This window comes from Python bivittatus, unplaced genomic scaffold, assembly GCF_059951505.1.
Source record: "Python bivittatus isolate LINGU-HERP-01145 unplaced genomic scaffold, Pbiv_v1 ctg000310_np1212, whole genome shotgun sequence".
Classification (NCBI taxonomy): domain Eukaryota; kingdom Metazoa; phylum Chordata; class Lepidosauria; order Squamata; family Pythonidae; genus Python; species Python bivittatus.
The window spans coordinates 1,871,811-1,891,164 of NW_028277054.1; the positions used below are offsets into that span (position 1 = coordinate 1,871,811).

General features: G+C 44.2%; 3 protein-coding genes across 3 annotated transcripts in view; 2 read left to right on the plus strand and 1 right to left on the minus strand.

Moving 5' to 3' along the window:
* Positions 1–1,373, minus strand: part of HIF3A (hypoxia inducible factor 3 subunit alpha) — a 38,891-nt gene extending 37,518 nt beyond the window's left edge. The window contains exon 1 of the mRNA XM_025173956.2: positions 1,258–1,373. Within this exon, the coding sequence (XP_025029724.1) occupies positions 1,258–1,283 (26 nt within the window). The 5' untranslated portion in view covers positions 1,284–1,373. The remainder of the gene's footprint in view (positions 1–1,257) is intronic.
* Positions 1,374–9,609: 8,236 nt separating this feature from the next.
* On the plus strand, positions 9,610–10,593 carry LOC112542072 (forkhead box protein G1-like). Its single transcript, XM_025173959.1, has one exon. The coding sequence runs from the start codon at positions 9,610–9,612 to the stop codon at positions 10,591–10,593; it is 984 nt and encodes a 327-aa protein (XP_025029727.1).
* A 4,409-nt stretch (positions 10,594–15,002) lies between these two features.
* On the plus strand, positions 15,003–18,668 carry SNRPD2 (small nuclear ribonucleoprotein D2 polypeptide). Its single transcript, XM_007439468.3, has 3 exons — positions 15,003–15,087; positions 16,196–16,375; positions 16,930–18,668. Coding segments are annotated over exons 1-3 (357 nt in total). The 5' UTR covers positions 15,003–15,085; the 3' UTR covers positions 17,105–18,668.
* The last annotated feature ends 686 nt before the right edge of the window (positions 18,669–19,354 follow it).

Genomic DNA, 19,354 nt, shown 5'->3' on the forward strand with positions numbered 1-19,354 from the left:
AAAATTCCCCTTGTTAACAATATTACTGCCACTGTAATTGGTAAGAATGGGCAGGTCTGTTTCCCAGCATTTTCCTTGGGCAGTTTCTCCGCAATCCTACTGTACAAAAATTCCTGCCAGTTGCAAGCTGTGTGCTGTTGTCCCCTTATTGTTGGCTTCTTCCTTTGTAAGTGCCTTTGAATATGAGTATATATATATATATGTGTGTGTGTGTGTTGCACACACACACACACACGCACACACAACTGGAGAATGCTGCAAAAGCATCCAAGCAGAGATATTTTTGAAAAATAGTCTTTAATGAGACCTTTGCCCCCACCTCCACCCCTGTCCGCTTCTAACCCATTCGATTAAATAACCCATCTGGGGTCTGAAGGCAGCAGGCGAGAGGCCATGATAGGAAGTCTGCCGCACTGTAAACAAGATGTATAGGGAGGCTGAATTGCATACACACAACCAGGGAAGAGACAAGGAGAAAAGTCCCCCTTCTGGATCTGCTCCACGATCACATGGAGCCTCACATTTGGGGCTGGCACCCAAAGGAGGGCTCACCTTTTCCCCTTTCTCCAATTGCTGATTAACACTTGGCAAGATCTCTACTGTAATCTAGTAGATCTCCTTGCAGCCAAGAAGACATTTTCCCCCTTCCTTTCTTCCGCAGAACTACAGGCAGAACTAAGGAGTGATATATGTGTTCAATGACAAACCTGGCCAATGCATTTATTTTTCAATCCCCAAATAACAAACGTCCCACTCCTAAGCCCCCCCCCCATCCCATCAACATTCCAAAGGAGCTCCGCCACGGAGGATGCCACGACCCTTCCCCAGACACTTTTCCAGGATACCTGGAAGGGGCGGGAGAAGAACGGGACCTTTTTCGAGGGAATAAGGGGGGTCTTCTGTGCAAGAGGAAAAAAAGGGGGCTTCACCTTGCGAACTGCAAGGAGCGCTGGAAACCTCCGCGTCCAGACGAGGGGACGGAGGGGGGAGGTAGGATGTTATTCAAGAATGTGCTGAGTCTAGAGTCTGCACTCCCCCCATACCAATCCATCAACTCGCCCCTCCGCGCCCCTGGGTCTCTGGCTTCAAGAGACCCCTGCAGAAAAACACCCCTCCGCTCGCCCTCGCCTCCCCTCTGAGCACCGGGCTGTCCGCCGCTCGCGCATCCTGCCTGTCCTGCAAAGGATGCAGCGCCACGCGCGAAAACCGACGCGGGAGCTTCCTGGAGGATCTCCGTCGCTCTCCCGCCGGCTTTACCTGGGACCCTGCAGCCCATTCTCCATGGCTGGCCGGCTGGCTGGCTGCGCTTCCCTTCCCTTCCCGGGTCCGGCTGCTCGGCTCCGCGCGCTCTCCCTCCGGTCTCTCCGCCTGCGCTCCTTTGGCCCCCCGCCCCGAAGCCCACTCCCCTCCAGGCTACTCCCACCGCCCCTCCCCCATCCGCGCCATTGGCTCCCCCTCCCACCCCCGAGGAGGCCCCCCTCTCCAGCCAGGCAGATTCGGGACGCTTCGGCACGCCTCCTTCTGCGGAGGCGCGCGGCCATTGGGCGCTGGGCTGTCACTCCTGCGCCCAGGGGGCTCTTCCCCCTCATTTGTGGGCACTTGGCTGGGTCGAGGGTGCCCCCCCGCGGCTGCGGATGGGAGCTCCGGGGGGGCGCGCGAGCGGGGAGAGTCTGAATTCGGCGCAGGCAGCTTGGCCGGGCAGAGCGTCTCCAAGCCAGCGCGAACCGGGAGCCACGCGTGTTTGCTGTGGCAGGTTGGAGCCTCGGCGGATATACCTGGGAGCGAATTCCGCTGAGTGCGGGGGGGGCGCACTCCGGGGCCAGCGGCACCGTCCAGGACTCCGGGGGAGCCGACTCCGTCTCAGGCTGCCCTGCGCGCGGTTGGCAGTCGCGAAGGAAGCTGGCACCGAGAGTTGCGGGACGCGCCAGGAAAGCGATTCCCAGGCCGGGCGCAGGCCCAGGCGGGGGTCGGGGGGGAAAGGGAAGGCGAGAAAAGAGGCAGCCGGCACGCCGGGCAAAAGGAGAGCCTCCCCTCCGATGGGCGCGGCGGCTCGGGGCTCGTTTGCTTTCCCTACTCCCCCCCGCAAAAATTGGACGCCAGCCGTGCGGTTTATATGGTTACTGTACTTCAGATGGGGTAATCCGAAGTCAGCCCTAGGAAGTTAATCGCGGTTCTCCCCGCTCCCCTCAGGCGGGGGAGCGAGCGGGTCCCCGAGCCGGGTCCAAACCCCGTGGGAGGCGGGTGGCATCGGTAGTCCAGCGCCTCTGGGGCTGAGGGCCCCCTTTCCCCCGCAAGGGGCTCCCGCGACGCGGAGCAGGGCCGCCCCTGGCATCGCACGCGCCTGGCCGTCCCGCAAACACCTGTTCGGCGGCGGACGGCCCTGGCGCCGGAGTAGGCGAGGCGCTGGGACCGCCCCGACGGTTGTGTGAATGCGCCCCCTGGCGGGGAAGGGGGCGCCCCTCCATTCTCCGGCTGCGAAACCCTTTCCGCGATCTGGGTCGGGGGTCCCGCTCGGTTGATGCGCTTTAGGCTGTATGCAATTCGGGGGGGGGGGGGGCGAGACCAGCGCATTAACCATTCCTTCTCCCAGTACGACGAAGCACCACAGTCGCTACCCCGAAGCCGACGAAGAGAACCCACAGAGCCCCTGGCTGTTTTATGCACCCAGGAACCGGCTTTCCATCGCCCTGGCCTCGCCCCCTCTTTTATGGCCCCATTCCCCAACCGGGCGCCCTCTGCATTTGAGGACTACAACTCTCATCACTTCCAACCAAGACGTTCCAGTATCCAGTGGCTGCGGGGGGGGGGGGGGGGGGCTTCGTTTTGGGCATGCAGAATTTCAGGGAGGGGGCGAAGGGGAAGGGGGGAAACTTCGGGGAAGGCCTCTCCATGACCACCATCCGCTAGAGGGCACCCGTGGCTCTCCGACTGGGTTCCTTGGAAAAGCCATCTGGCTGCCCTCTTGGGTAGTGCTGCCATTTAATAGGGGTGAAACCCTTTTCAAACTCTGTTAGCTACTCCCACTCGAACACACCGGCCCTTTGTGTGTTTTAAGCTTTGCTGGGACGGTCAAAAGGCAAAGACCGAGAGAGCAGATCTTGACAGATGCCCAAACAATAACCCTGCTCCCGCCTTTGATTACAAGTCGTGAGTCCGAAATGTTGCTTCCAAGCTCCTCCTGATTCTTTTTCCCCTCAAACAAGAAGAAATTCACAACTTTGCAACGTTGGGCTAAAATATCTGACCCTGATCTCCAGAAATATTCATTTGGGAGAGTCAGTCTGGGACAAAAAGCTCCCCCCCCCCCGGTTAATGAACTAACACCGGGGGGACCATAACTCGATGGCCAGGATTATGCGATTATTTTGCTGATGGCTAAATCCTGCCCAGTCTCGCAGGGGTGCGGTGAGACAGCTGAGTCCCTTCGTGGCTGGCCGCTTTGCTTGACGATGTTGAAAAATCCTGTTAGCGGGAATCAGTCAGCGGAAGATTAAGGGGCTGATCCTTGGGGTGTTTGGGCAGGAAATAAACTGCAGTATTAGGAAAAAGGCACAGATTCTTTTCCACGCCCTCTGAACCCCAGCTGGCCAAGATCCTGGCTTCATGTCAGATTCCCCACCCTCGCCCCGTCTGGCTCTTTTCCAGGGTTCGTTCCTTCATGCTTGAGGATGAATACGGACTGTTTTCTTTAACCATGTCCTTGTTCTGGATTCTAGCCACAATGGATGAAGTACCTGTAAAGAGTTCTTGCTGCCTATTTATAGTTTCTATGGCTGGTAAATGCTTTGGCAACTCTGTTTATTTTAAAATGAAAACATATTATGAACAGGAAGGTTAAAAAGGTAGCGTTGTCCTCAGGTTCAGCGTGACTCTTGGTGACAACTTGGACACGTCGTTTCTGTGCAACGGCGAGAAAGAGGTTTACTACAGTCTTATTCTGGGCTGTTTTCTCAATTTCCCAGTACAGCTCTCAGCCCTGGGATCTTCTGATGGTCGTCTATCCAAGTTCTAATTAGGCCTGACTTGTTTAGCCCAGACAAGATTGACCAGCTTCATCTGTGTGTTCCCATGTTCTTAAAAGCAAATGAGAAAAATTGTAGTATTTTTAAGAGGCCCAAAAAATGTATAGGTAGGCTAGGTGAAGAAAGGAACAGGCATCTTCTGAAAATCAAGTTCTCCATTGAAACTCTTTAGCCTCTTAGGAGAAAAGCTTAGGAAGGAGGCTGCAAAACTCAGAAGTAGAGACATTTTGCATAAACACATTAGATAGGGTGCACTGCCTTGCCACATCCTGTCTGAAAACATTCAGCAACGTTTGAATGTTGGACGTTGCTTTGGGAGTCCAATTTAGGAGAACTCTTTCTTCCATCTCTATTCTGGACAAGGTGCTTAGATTTTGAAAAGGAGCTAAACAAACTAGAATCCACATGTCTAGATCCAATGTACCCCACTCCACCCCAGTTCCGTAAATGGGAATGGGACACGATGTATCCAGGCACCAGCGCAAGAAAACTGATTTCCAAAGAAGAGAATCGCAGGCATCAGAGCAATGACAGAGGTTGAGTACACTTAGAGGGCTTCCCAACAGACACCCCAAGTCGCTCTGCAGCTGCAGCATTGAAAATGTCCCTGTGTTTTACGGTTGGGTAAGAAGCAAAGATAAAGAACTTTTCAGGGGTGACCCTGGGCCTGCTGTGATTGTAGGGGGTGCAGCCAAGCAAAAATGACTGACGTTTTCGTAAACTGATCCAGGCCCAAGAAAGCTGAGGCTGAGCCATTCCAGCTGCCCCAATGCTGAGAGACAGGAATGAGAGGGGCCTATAGTGTGGAGAGATGCTAACCGCCAGGCCAAAACCACAGCTGGGATAGATGGGAGGCAGAAGGAGATGCGTGGGAGGCTCTTGACAAGATGGCCCTTGGAATGGAAGGGAAAGACGCTCACCAAGCCCTTGGCGGGGATCAAGGTTGCACCCATCCCACGTGCTAGTTCATGTGGAACAGGCACATCTGTTGAGAAACTGCCATGAAACTGAATGGAGAAGAGCTGCTGGGCAGCTGAAGTTTGAAAACATGGATTCGTCCACCAGGAAGTGACACTTCACCGTAGATGGCAGAAGTTCTTGAGATGCTCTTAGATGGAGAGCAAGGTGCAAAGAGGCTGCTTTGTCCTCTTTAATTAGTGGAGAGAAAGAAGAGGGGGGAAGAGGTGTGGGGAAATAGGGAGAAGTTTCAGATGGAAGGCAAAGACTGTCTGGATCCCAGGAAAATCTTGGGTACAGGAAGGGCAGTGGTCTGTTAAATTTGTCAACGGCAAATGACTAAAAGGAATGTGGAAAGGATACTTCCTTCCAAAAAGAGCTGTACTATTAAGTCCCTTTTTTAAAAATCATCCAGATTTTGAACAAAGGTCACAAATAAATCATAATTGTTTTCTTGCCCCAGTTCAAAATCCATTAATAAATTGAACAGTTTTTTAAAGTGTCTGAGACATGAAAAACTTGAAAGTGACAGATTATTTGCCTTGAAAAAGGCAATCTGACTGAAAGTCCATTTGTTTGTCAGCTCCCTTAAAAAAATTATTTTGATTAAAAAAAAAAACACAGGTTTGTCAGCTCCTAATTATTTACTCTTAGCCTCCCAAGTTGTTACATGTGCAGTAAAAATGATTTAATGATTTTGGGAACCATTAAAAACCTGTGCTCTATGGTGGAAATAAAATTTTACTTACTGTATTTACAAAATCTAATTATGTTAAAAACAACAACTATGTTTATTTGCCAATTTTACAAACTTAATACCCCCTTCTCTAGGAGCTACTATTTTTCTGTTTTTCTTTCATTTACAAAATTAGTTCAATGGTTTCTTTTAACAGTTACCTTCAGGAATCATAACCCTAGGGTTTGGGAGTGTGGGTTGTTTTATTTTGAAACAGCCATTCTATTTTTTAAAAAGTACCACCAAAATCATTGTTAACATTTACAGATTGGTTGCCACATTGAAACAGTACTTTTTTGTTTAAAAAAACAGACAAACATGGGAGCTATTTAACAACTTTTAGACAGAAAAATTATTCCCTTCTTTTTTAGTGTTGACTATCTTATTTGTAAGTCACAACAGTAACACTTCACCCACGTTTGGGATAACATTTATATACTTTTTCTCTTTTTTTTAACTAGCAAAAAAGAAAGAAAAGAGAGCAAGTCAGAAATGTATTGAGTATACTATCTAGAATGAGTAAACTGCTGTATTAAATTCCAGCTCAAAGAACCACTTGAATCTCTTTGAAGATCTTTATCTTATTTCCCTGCACCTCTTGAAAAATATACGCTAAAAAAAGATGCAAAGGAATTTATGGAACCTGTAAACTGGAATGACTACACAATCACAACATTATATTCCATCTAACATAAATCGAAGTTGGGAACTTTTCTTTGAACAGAGGTTGCTGGACAATGTTTTCTGCATGCCGCCTTGTTTTCAAAGCTCCCATCAACTTACACGGAATTTGTCCTGCTTACAGTTATGTTTTAAAGTTAGGATCCAATTAAAACTATAGACAGAAGCCTTGTGGTCACTGCTGTTCATACTGGATTTAGCCCCATGGCCTGGAAGCGTGCAATATCTACACCAAATTTGGTAGAACAGATTGCCATGCCATATTGTCAACTGCTTTTAAATCCTGGTTTATCCATCCCAGTGAAATTAATGGGACAGTTTCTTAGATCCTGATTTTGCCCACAAATTAAGGAATTTTGGAAACTTATTTAACTGGAGAAACAACCTGGTCAACTTAACTGAATTATCTACAGGAAATGGTTCCTAAGAAATTTACCACATATATTTGTTACCTCATATGAAGGGCTCTTTTTGCTGACCAAAAGTGATGACAAATATTGTGTGCTATTCAAAAAATAATCACTGAAAAAAAATGTTGAAAAAATATTTTTTAAAAATTGTTTTGTTGTTTTTTAAATAATGGCCATACAGAATGATGTTGGAAGTAAACAAAATTACGAAGATTTGGGGAAAACAATATTTCATTGCAAAATGAATTAATATTCTTTGAACAAGGTTTAATCTATAGATTCAATTAATTGCAAATAATGCACAATAAAATTTTAAGTAAAGTTCATGCCCTAGTTTACAAACAAAGCTTATTTCAAAATAGGCAAAAAATAAATTCCCTTCTGAAATATATAGTACAAATAATCACATACATAAGTGTACATAGACAGACACACAGAAATACAAACCACAAATTTCTAAATTTTTCAAAACTCGGTGCAGCAGTATCACTGGATTTTCAGAGAAATTCTAGTTTCAGTTTGTTTTCTAATTCTTATATGAACATCAAGGACATGCATCAACATTTGCTTTGAAGAAATAATTTTAGATCAGGATAAATTTGTTTCCTTGTTATAAATCTGATATAAAGTAGAAAACTAACAATTTCACATGATCAACCCAAAATGCCCATATTAAAAAGCAAGGTCTAATAGAGGCATTTGAATATATTCTTCAGTCGTTAGTTTCCTATATCTGCTTCAAGATAATCCGTTCCTAGCATTTCCCAGTCCTTACCAGAAACTACACAAAGAATTATTTCTTTTTCATGAAAATGGATATATTACATATTTTGTATATATCGTGCTATGTTCCATCCACACTAGTACTGTGACAGTGCTGATAGTGGGCAAGAAAGAAACAATGAGAAGCAATTTATGTAAAAAATATCCCCCAGCTTCTAAATTGACTGTCATATTTTTTTGTTAAAATCCAATTGCCTTGCTGCTTCCATGACTCATAATACCGCTTCAAAATGAAAGCATTCCAGGTGTGCAAGAACACCTGGAAATTCTAAACAAAAATGAAAAATCTGTTGTTAAAATGGCAATGGCTGTTTTTACAAAATAGCATACTGAGTAAATGCTACCATGTTCTCCCTTATCTTTGAAACTAGCAAATGCAATAATAAAATTATCAACACTAATTTTAAAAATAATGAGATGATCAAAAGCCATCTAGCAGAAAGCACAGACTGATAATGTTTGTGTTGAGAGATATTGTACTATAAATCTACAGTCCAGGTATCACAACAGATGCAGAAATTATAACTTGCTCTTGGAAAACTAAAAGAAAAAGACAACAGAAAGATACAGAGTCATGGAGACTCCACTATTGTTGTGTTGTTTAAAAAAATTAGATTTTTCCGCAGTCCAACCCAAAACTAGGAAGATTTAGGAAGATAATGAAAGGGTTATTACATCATTCTGATCAGAAGTAAATCTCCTGACCTGAAACTCCCTGACGATTATTTCCACACATTTAGTATAATGCTACAACTGCCCTAGACAGTGCAATTGTCAGTTTGGAAAATACATGTGGTATTTTCATGTTTTTTAAAATTTATACTTTCATTATTTTAATATTCCTTTTGTTCTAAATCACCCAAAATAGATGGAAATCTCCAGTCTATGTGGCAGTCAGTTTGGGCAAGGAGAAAGAAGGACAAGCATGCAAAAATAAATGTATGACTCAACAACAATATTGCATTTAAAAGTATATTTCAAAATGTCTTTTTTCTTGGGTCGCAGCATCAGTTGGATTTCATGCTGTTAATAATTCACACTGTTTTAAGCAAAAGGGAGGGATTATTTTTGCAAAATGCATTCAATCTGTCCCTGGGGGGTTGGAACGAAGACACTGTAATACCTTGTTTTGTTTGTATAGATTTTTAAAAACATTTTCTTCCCTCTAAAGTATCCTACACAATCCTGCTTTCACAAGTTTCCTAAGCCTGTTATTTGTTTAGAATCCAACCAAAGGAATTTTAATTGTGTGAGTATAATGGATTTGTTCAACGCCGATAAAAAAATGCCCACCAAATAGGAATCAGTTGTTCCCTCTGTTACTTATTTCTTTCAAATAAAAAATGTGGGGGCATTGTGGCAAAGACAAGTATACAACAGTGGGGAGGATGGGTGTCAAATCATTCAGCAAAGACTGACTAACTAACCAGTCTCTCTCCATTTAATTCATAAGTTTGTTGCTAAAAGAAAATAGAAAGGGATATATACTGGCCTGAAATCTCCAAGGAAACAATAAGTAACTACTATATATACTTTAATTTGGGCAATGTAGCATGTTGTATCCCCCCACTTTTTTTTTGCATCATAGCTTTGGCAAATCGATACGGCTGCAATTCATAGCTAGAACATTTCAGGATTCCAAGAAGGATTGCGCGATGCGGTTTCCACCATAGTAAGATCTGACCTACAGGCCATTCTAGGACTTTCCTTCATAGTATCACTTCTCTGTGCACGATCTCCTTGGTCACCAAAGCAGGAGCAATGCCTTGCACTTTGCTGCTCACAGCTGAATGGGAGAGGAGAGGGTATGGATACCAAAGTCACTGCAATGGGATTGGCTAAACTGCCAGAGCCCAACCACCTGGATTGGTTAAAAAAGAGAGGAAACTTGGTGGCCACACAGCAGCTCCTTTGCTGCACTAAATTAAAGATCCAGCCCATTTGCTGGACAGGTTGGCTGAGTTTGTGGACTCCTGTGTGGACCCACAATCTCCCAGCTCCATCCCTTCCTTTCGCAGCAATGGAACAATTCACTCCCAATAGCTGGGTCCTGAAATCTCCCTTTAGCATCACCAACCTCCTCCAAGATGTAGCCGCAAGCAAAGATCTCGAGGGATCTCTGTCATCGCTGCTGGGGGAAGAGGAGGTAGTGGCAGTTCCTAGCAAAGGATGCCAAACGTTGAGAAGAGATATTTCTGCTGAGAGGAGAGGGAAACCTGAGAAGCCACCTTTCAGCTATAATGCTCTGATCGTGATGGCTATCCGTCAGAGCCCAGAGAAGCGCCTCACACTCAGTGGCATCTACGAATTCATCATGGGGAACTTCCCGTACTACCAGGAGAACAAGCAAGGTTGGCAGAACTCCGTCCGCCACAATCTCAGCCTGAATAAATGTTTTGTCAAGGTACCCCGGCACTACGATGACCCAGGTAAAGGAAACTACTGGATACTGGACTCTTCCAGTGAAGACATCTCCATTGGAGGGACCGCAGGCAAGTTGAAGAGGAAGACCGTTGCTTCCCGGACCAAGATGGCAATCTGGAAGGGTGCTAGGCTACCTTCAACTGGGATGACCCTTGATGGATCATTCCATTTGCCTCTGCCTCCTCTCTATGGTGTTACTTCAGCTTATCTGGGCCATCCTTCCAGCTCTTTCTCCCAGCAGGCTCTTACTCCTCCAAGGAGGCACAGGCAGATTGAAAGAGGCAGTCATCAACACCTTGTAGCAACGATGTTGGCTTCAACCTTACCCTACAGTCTCATCAGATCTGATCATTTGGATTCCTGTTCAGTCAATTTTCTGGAAGGCCAGGCAAGTTCCACCTTCTCTTGGAGACACCATCATACCTTACCAATGAACTCTCAATTTGGCCTCCCATCGAAATCCATCGGCAACCTCCTTGGCGGAGTTCTTCCAACTTTCCCTGGACAGCTTTCTCCAGAATTCCCAACCTTCTTTGCTTTTCAAAATCACCAAGCTTCATTTAAACCAAGTCTACTTTGATTATACTTCCTCTTCTCTATAGCCATTTTACTAAAAAACAAAACTACAAAACATCTTGCCTGGTCATGTTTAATCTTTAAAACCACCGAAGGTCAGAAAAATCCAATATATTGTGTTCTGTATTGTTTGGTTACCATTTAGAGACTGTGGAGAAATTTGATAATCCACGTGTTCCTTTTCTTTGCTGCTTCTTTCTAATGTATATAATGTCAATATCCCCCTGGCAGATGTAAACATGAAATATGCTTTTGCTAGTATTTGGAACTGAAAGAAGTCATGTCTTCAAGGACTGATGAAATTGCACAACTGACCAGTACATGTCCAAGGTTTTCCCTCATCTGGAATCAAGTCGATGCTTTGAACTTCAGGTGAGACAGAACTGCTTCGGTAGGTATCGATAAAAATAATATCCATAAGCAGCACACATATTCCCTTGCGTTGTCTCCAGTATCACTGGAGCACAACTTTCTAATACTGTAAATCGATATGCGCAAAATGGCAAAGCTAAGCATTTGCTTAATTACAGAAGTACTTACTAACTTATTTCTCTTAATAAGCCTGATTGTTTTTCCATTTTGGAGATACATTTAAAAAGAGTAAAACGACTGAAGCACCATCCAATAAAGTGTTAACTTAGACGAGTTGAGCTGTTAAACTCCTCCTTGTAATTAGATTTGTATTGTCTGGCCAAGGGCCATTTACATTTACAAGGTTTAGGTACAGCTAAATAGAACTGAGCCAAGCATGGTGGATGAAACTATCTTTTGGGTGAGACTGTTGTTTAGATTATCAGCAAAGAGATATCTGCCCACAAGGACCTTTCAGTACAATCTCAGCTGTGAAGAAAGATAACAAGAACGGAAGAAACAGACAAATGAAAGAGTGTGAGGAATGCAGCCATCCCTTTCTACAGCTGACTGGAAGTTTTGATGAGAAGCTATACCGTTTGAGGCATACTGTGGTTCGGTAATATTTGGTTATGTTTTAAATACTCAGGTTATACAGTGCTAATTCTGACAGCTAAGGTCTGTTGATCTTTAGAGACAACTAAGATGTTTCCGAAGCCATAATACTCCATATCCTTTAATTTCCTCTGAATAGACAGTAAGATTACTTTTTTTTTTTATCCGCGCTCAATCGTGGCCGATTCTGCGGCGACTGCCTGGACAAGTCCCTGCAGTTTTCATGGCAAGGTGTTTCGGAAGTGGTTTGCCATTGCCTCCTTCCTAGAACGGATTAAGACTAATCCGCTCTAGGAATTAAGATTAACAAACAAAGGAGTCCACAAACTCATTGTCCCCTTATTATATTTGATATTTAACTGAATAACATTTATCTGCTGTGCTAAGAGTCGACACCAACTTGATGGCACATAATCAATCAGCAGATGGAAATATGATTCTTTATTCAGCAGATCCCCAAAATTATCCTGTGTTAAGATGTGACTGGTTCATTATTTCATTTTCAAGACAACCTATTGTGTCTTGGAACATCAAAGGGGTACTGAACCAGTGCTATTCACCCCAATCTCAGAATCATACACTTCCCAAGTGGAAAAGATTCCAGAGGTCACCTGGTCTAACTCTCAAACTTAAAGTAGAAAGAACCCTCAGAAAAAGAAATAAACATTTTTCCCAAGAGCAACTCCAAAGATCATGCAAAGTGCAAAATGGATTTCATACCTTTTCTTGATCCATATGGCCTACTGAGATCAAGTCAGAATAAAGCACCCATGAATCTGAAATGGAGAAATTGACAGCTATTATTAGAAATGCTTTACTTGCACAGACCAAAGACAATGTTCAAATAGCATCTCATGGCTAAAGGCAGGCTATTTTAGACAAGACATAGAGACCTGGTTTGCCCATCATGTACTGTAGTTGGTTTGGTTTTACTTTGTGTTGTGCAAACCCTGACATTACAGCTTAAAAGCCATGTTTTGTCTTAATAATACATCCAATCCCACCAATTGTGTCTTACTTGACAAACCACGATAAAGCAACCATGACCGAATACAATAGGTGAACATAGAAAGCATCTATAATTATGAGGCTAACATTCATAAATTCACCCGTCATTTTTAAAAAATCAGGTTACCCAGAAGCCATTTTTGCTGATTTTTTAGTGAATCGCAAAATTAATTTTATTTAGCAAATGAAATATTTCATTTGTTTACAACTTGTTAATTGGTATAATTGAAGGATCTCAAAATCTAGCAGTTTGGAAGAGGAATACGAGGCTGGTGATTTCCAAACAGCACATCCAATCTGCTACATTACAGCGCTGAGATGGCAATTGTTCAAAAATTCCACTGAAGTCACCCAGTGGAATTTATCCAGAGAGGTACTGTGTGTGTTTTTCTAAAACAAATTGATTTCTGAATGAAGCTCCAGCTTTGATTGTTTTCTTTTAAACTGATTTCTTAGTAAGCAACACTGCATTTGGAACTGTAACTTGATTGTTATGCTGTGAAGTTCCATTGATTTGAGTGCCCTACATTTGAAAATGGATTCAAAAGCAATTAATTTCTAGCATATTTATTTCCAATGTTTTACAGGATTCTTATATTGTTATTAATTAGTTGCTATAATGTCTGCATGTTAATTCAGAGAAACAAAACACTTGCAGCTCAAATATTAACTTGCATAAATCATATCTCGAGGAAACAAAATGCAACTTACATTTTTCAAATATTCTAATTTCTATTGTAATGTGGATTTAGATTTAAGAGCTGGCTACAAATGAACTTAGAGAATGAGTTATTAAAAAAATGAAAAATCATATTTTTATTCTATTATCTTCCACACTATTTTAAACAGAGAAGCTCCTTAACATGAAAACTTATTTTAACGGTTCTGCCTATTTTATTTCCAAATTCCTGGTGAACCTCAAAAAATAAGGGCACATTCTATTAATGAAGGTTCACGCAGAGAAGCCAGTAAACATTATTAATTATATGTGGGAGCTGTCATAAGGTGTTGTGTCTATCAAATTCTGTTGGAACAATGTGTTTTGGTGGAAGAAGCATCAAAGAAAAGACCTTCTGATACTGCAATGAAATGCATGAATGAAATGCCCCTGAATCAATAAAAATATATACATATATTCAAATGTTTCTCAAAACTGGTCTTTGTATTTTATTTGGAACGTGATTATTTTGTCATGTTCATTCCTAGAATTGTGGACAATTGGATGGCAATCTGGGCAATTTGTGGCATCCCTGGGTGAAAGTTTTCATTCTCCTATGAAGGAAATCTTCAAGGCAGCTTAACATAACCTTTAATCAGATAAAATCAGTCCATGATGCACATAAAAAACACAGAGTTTTGGTTGCACTGTCTTGGCCACCATCCTGACTTTTAAGGTCATATCTTGGCTTGATTGTAGGGCTGTGGCCACCTTCTTGACCTGTCCGTCCACACCCTGAGGACGCCGCTGTCCCCTTTGTATTCCTGGACCTATCCCCAAAGCGTCTCCTTGTTAGGCCGTGGCGGCCTCGCCTTCTCTCAAAGCAGGCAGGCCCCTCTCTGTCACAAACCAGCGTCCCCCACAGAATCCAAGCGCTGGAGATGCAGAGTTGGAACTGAAGGGGATTCAAAGGGGAGAAGCACTGTGGCTGGGCTCGCCATCCAGGAGGGTTGGGCTCCATCGGGGGCTGGCTCAGTGGGGCCATTTCAGCAATAAGGCAGGGATGCCCACGCCCGCTGCTCCGTTAGCTTGGCTGGTGTCCTGGGGAAGCTGCTGGACCAGGAACTGGGAGGGCGCGAGTTCTAATCCTCCCTCAGGTGGGAAAAACAGCTGAGTGACTTTGAGTCAGCCCAGCCCACCTCGCAGGGTTGTGGTTGTTAAGGAAAACAGGCAGAGGGAGCATTATATACCCCGCCTTGTACAAAATAAAAGTGGGATATAAATGTAATAAATCAATCATCGACCCCGCCATTAACCACTAAGTTGAACGAGGGGGGCCACGGTCACTTGGGCTTGCGGCGTCTTCTCCCCAGAGTCCTGGGGATGGTGAAACCAGGCCTGGGGAGACCCAGATTGCAATCCCCACTCAGCCATGGGTCTCTCGGGAGATCCTGGCCTACCGCGCAGGATTGTTGTAGCAAGTACTGTAAGTTCAGCCAAGGATTGGACAAAATGGAGTATAACGCAAGCTACGTTCCTCTCGGCCGCTTTAATGGGCGACCCTCCTGCCTTCCCGCGCTTAGGCTTCGCGCTCCTCACGCTTTACGTCGCCTAATCAAGACGCCACGGAAAAGGCCGCCTTCCCTCCGGCGCACGCGCTGTGGAAAACGTGTAGGGTTTTTTTTGACCCGCTGGGCTCGCCGTCGCCGTTGCCACGGAGACCGCCAGTGGGAGGCCAACCCCGCCTGCCCTGATTGGCCCGACGCATGCGCGCCCTCGCCTTAGCCCGGAAGCGGAAAGTGTTTCCTGCCGACCGCGGCGGAGTCGTTTCTCAAGCGAGCGGCGGGTCTATCGCAGCGGCATCATGTGAGGAAGCCAGGAGGGAGATTGCGGGGGGGGGTCGTCGTTAGTGTGGGGGGAGGACGGAGTTGTCTTTTGTGTATATGTATTATATGCGTAGAAGCTTTTTCTGGGCTTCACCGTAAACCTTGGAATGGGTGCCCCCGTTAGAAGACCGTTACCTCTCCGCTCTCTTCTGGAGTAGCCGCCGGGGAGGGTGGGGGGGCAGGGAAGGGCTTCCTCCTGTCACTTTCTTGTCTGCGTTCTCCCCTCCCCCAGGTTTTGCTGGGGGGGGGTGCCTGACATTTCCTTGTGGGCTGGGATGAACGCCCGCAAGTTGGGGGGGGGGGCTGTAGGTCCCCTTGCCTGGCACGTATTTATTTATCCTATTTCTGTGGCCACCCATCTCACAGAACGTGACTCTGGGCCTCACACAACAAATATAAGATTTTTCAAAACATTCCACAATTAACACATTTATATTATTATTAAAAGGCTAGGAGAGAGCATTAGATGTTACAAACAATGTAGCCACCTCATTAAGTCACCATTTCCTTGAGATCCGTAGAGCTCCTCCTTTTCTTTATTTACCTGCAGTGGCTGTGTAGTATTCTAATTGCCCTTTACCGTAATGACTGATGGCTATGCTTCAAGAATGTTCTTCTCTGAAGTTAACCCTGGTTGAACCTGGTTTCTGAGATTCCAAGGCACACAAAGCCATAAATGAACCCATGGGTGGTGTTTGCCCAACACGCTGAGTTAAAACGCAGCTGGCTGATTCGTAGGTTGTGGAAATGCAGTCCGTAAACTCCAGAGCATATGGGAAGGGTGGCCATAACAAATCTAATGAAATAAGTAAATAAATAATGTCTTTGCTGCTGCCCTCTGAGACAGGGAGGAGGTCCCCTGTGGTTCCCCATACCTGGGGACAGTCATAGCTTCTGAGCTTGTGACCTTGTTTGTGCTTGACTAAGAGAGATGCAGCACTGACTCTTGGTTTCAATACCTGGTAGCTACACCATCTTCCTCAAAACAGCCCTTTCTTAATATAATAGACAATTGTTTCTCATTATTTTGAACCAATTTTGCTACTGGCTGGAGGAAGACGCTTATTTATTTTCCTTTCCTTTTTTAGGAGCCTCTTAAACAAACCTAAAAGTGAGATGACCCCTGAAGAACTGCAAAAGCGGGAGGAGGAAGAATTCAATACAGGGCCTTTGTCAGTACTCACACAATCGGTTAAAAATAATACCCAGGTGCTAATTAATTGTCGCAATAACAAGAAGCTTCTGGGGCGTGTCAAGGCCTTTGATAGGTAAGTTCTCATCTGGGAACTTCTCTATTCTGTCAGATGGTTATCTGCGGGTTTAGTTTATATTTTCAGTGAAACAATTTTGTAGTGTTCTGGTTCGCTTAAGATTTCTTATTCAGAAGGAATATGCAGCTATGGGGATCCAGAGAAGGAAAGGTGCTTTGGATCCAGCATAGGTACACAACTGTCAGTGGCTCCTTAAAGAAGTGGTGCTCTTCCTGGGCTCAGATGGGAGCCATACAGACTGCAATAATATGGATACCATCAGTTCCCAGGAAAGCTCATGGCTTCTTTAAGAAGCTGCCAGCGGGTACTGCAAGCACATTGCCAGTGGATTCAAAGTCCCTTTTCTACTTCGGATCAGAATAGTTGTGCATCCCTACTTTTCAGACTTGAATTCTGCAGGGGTTGGGGTTTAGCTACGTCTCTCAGAACTTCCTCTGGAACAGCAGGGTTGTTTGGCATCAGGGAATGGGGCAGGCATTCTGTTCCCTACTGATTTGCCAGGAGCCAGTCGGGGAATCTTGTCTCTGTATAACAGACCCTTTTCCCACTAGGCACTGCAACATGGTGTTAGAAAATGTCAAGGAGATGTGGACAGAGGTGCCCAAGAGTGGGAAAGGCAAGAAGAAGTCCAAGCCAGTCAACAAGGACCGCTACATCTCGAAGATGTTCCTGCGGGGAGATTCAGTCATTGTAGTGCTGAGGAATCCCCTTATTGCTGGCAAGTAACAGGTCGAGGCTGGCATAGCAATGCCAGGATGCTGTGCTTAGGGTCCTTGTCAAGAGACTGGAATATTTTGCCTATAGTTTTAAGGCAGGGATATCTTACAGTCATCTGTCTGTTCTTCAGATGTTTCTTGTGTCACAAATATTCAGTTCCCCGATGAGCTGACTGATGGAATTCCCACTTGACTTGAGTATGTTCTTGCATGTGGGTTTTTGATTTTTCCTTTTTTTTGTAATAAACATTTTGTTAAATTTGTTGGATTGCTTTTTCCTGGTACAGGCTCTTCTGCCCAGTGAGTATTTTGTTCGAGATTCTTGATGTTGGAGACAGAGTTATATTTATGAATAGTTGATCTTCTCCCTTCCTGGTGCTCAATTATATGGTCAGATATTAGATAAATCTGTTTGCACTTGGAGACAGCATAATTCCGTTACATTTCTGACTGGGACAAGTCATTTGCCATCTTTCCTTATGTCTTTGCCACCTGGTTAGTCAGCATATCTTACAGTTACTTGGATCCAACCAAATGAAGAGTATCTTTGCAAGCCACGTGGCTCTTGTTAAAGGGAACAGAGTTTTCTGTCCAGAGGTTTGAGACTGGTCATGCACGCCCACATACATTTTAATTCAAAGAATATAAGTACTTTTAATCCTGTGAATGCCTCCTTCTTGGCTCCTTAAAATGTATGGGTTTTTTTTAATCTCTGGTAAGGAAGAGATACTTGGGGATCCATTTTCTAATTCCAGCATTTTCCATTAAATATTATATCCCTGATCAAACTCTAACACCAACACAAAAATTTATCCTAATCTCAATCCCAAATCTCTGGGCTTTAAGGGGTGAAACTGGTGAAGCAAGAATTAGCCTAAAACAGAATAATTACATAAATGCCAAGCAGATCTTTCTGATTCTTAAGGCCAGAAAAAAAATGGTGAAAATCAATTCACTCAAAAGGCCAAGGATTTAAACCCTGGGCTCACACACAAATGCACATGGTTTGATTGCTGTTGTGCAGTACACGGATCTAATATATGACTTCTTCCTTGTTTGCAATAAGGCAACTGATCTCAGTGTTTGATTCTGTAAGCAAGTATCTGATTTACAGGGTTGAATGTCTGGAGAACTGAGATCTATTGTTATGCCTAGTATGAAGTCTGATATCACAGTAACAAATGTAGCACAAATGATAAAAACTTACTCCTTAATTTAACCGTAACTCTGATGAAACCCTAACACAAATACACACACTTAATCTCAGCTGGAGAGTCAGTTGGAATTGGGTGGCATAAAAAATAAAATCTATAAATAAACTAACCTAAACTTAACCACAAAAGGCTAAGATTAGACGTGTTGTACAATTCAATGTTTTTAGCCAAATTGAATGATAAAACTATTCTTAAGTATGAATTTGTAAGAGAAAAAAGTAATTTATATTATAATTCTTAAAGTTAGTGTGATTTCCTGATTTTGTTTCTATCTACTTTATTTTCCCTGCTGTGCTGTCTGCTCTGCCATATGCGTCTTCTCCACCCACTTGGTTAGCATGAGCTCACTCGTTGGGCCCAGCTGTCATTCTCTTATTCTGCCCAGCCCCAATGAAACTTTAGTTCTCGCCAGCCTCTGAAAGTGTCTTTGTATTGCTTTGATACGGGACCTTTTTTATCATTTCATGCATCCTGTGGTTATGTCTTTTGGAGCAGCACCATTACATAAAAACACATTTACTTAAAGTATCAATTATCCCCCAGGGAACAATCAGCTGAGGATATGCAGCAAAATCCTGTTGCCACATTGGGGGAAATTCTATATGGGAACAGATGGCTTTCTCAGATGGGTATTGGCAGAAGGACTACGGTCGGGGTGCCCTGCAGGGTTTTCATCACAGACATGGGGGAACAAAGATAAAAATATGGAAAAGCACTTCTACCATGCATTTCTGGATGTGACATAAATGGTAGTCTTTCCTTTGCACATTGATCAGATCAGTAGCAGGGCTCACCATGTAGTCAATGGCATCTATCATGTACCTCTTGGAACATGTCCTTACTCATGTACCTACTCAGTAAATGCAATTCCAACAGCTACGTGGTCCAGAAAGCCATCCTCAGTTTTCTAAGAAGCCCTCTAGGAAAACTAGTTCATTAAGCTGACCCCATGTGAATGCCTCATTTCCATATTCAGCGGTTCCCCAGCAGATACCCTTACTGCAGTTGACCCACGTGCAGGTTTGTCAGAATGTGATAACAGGTTG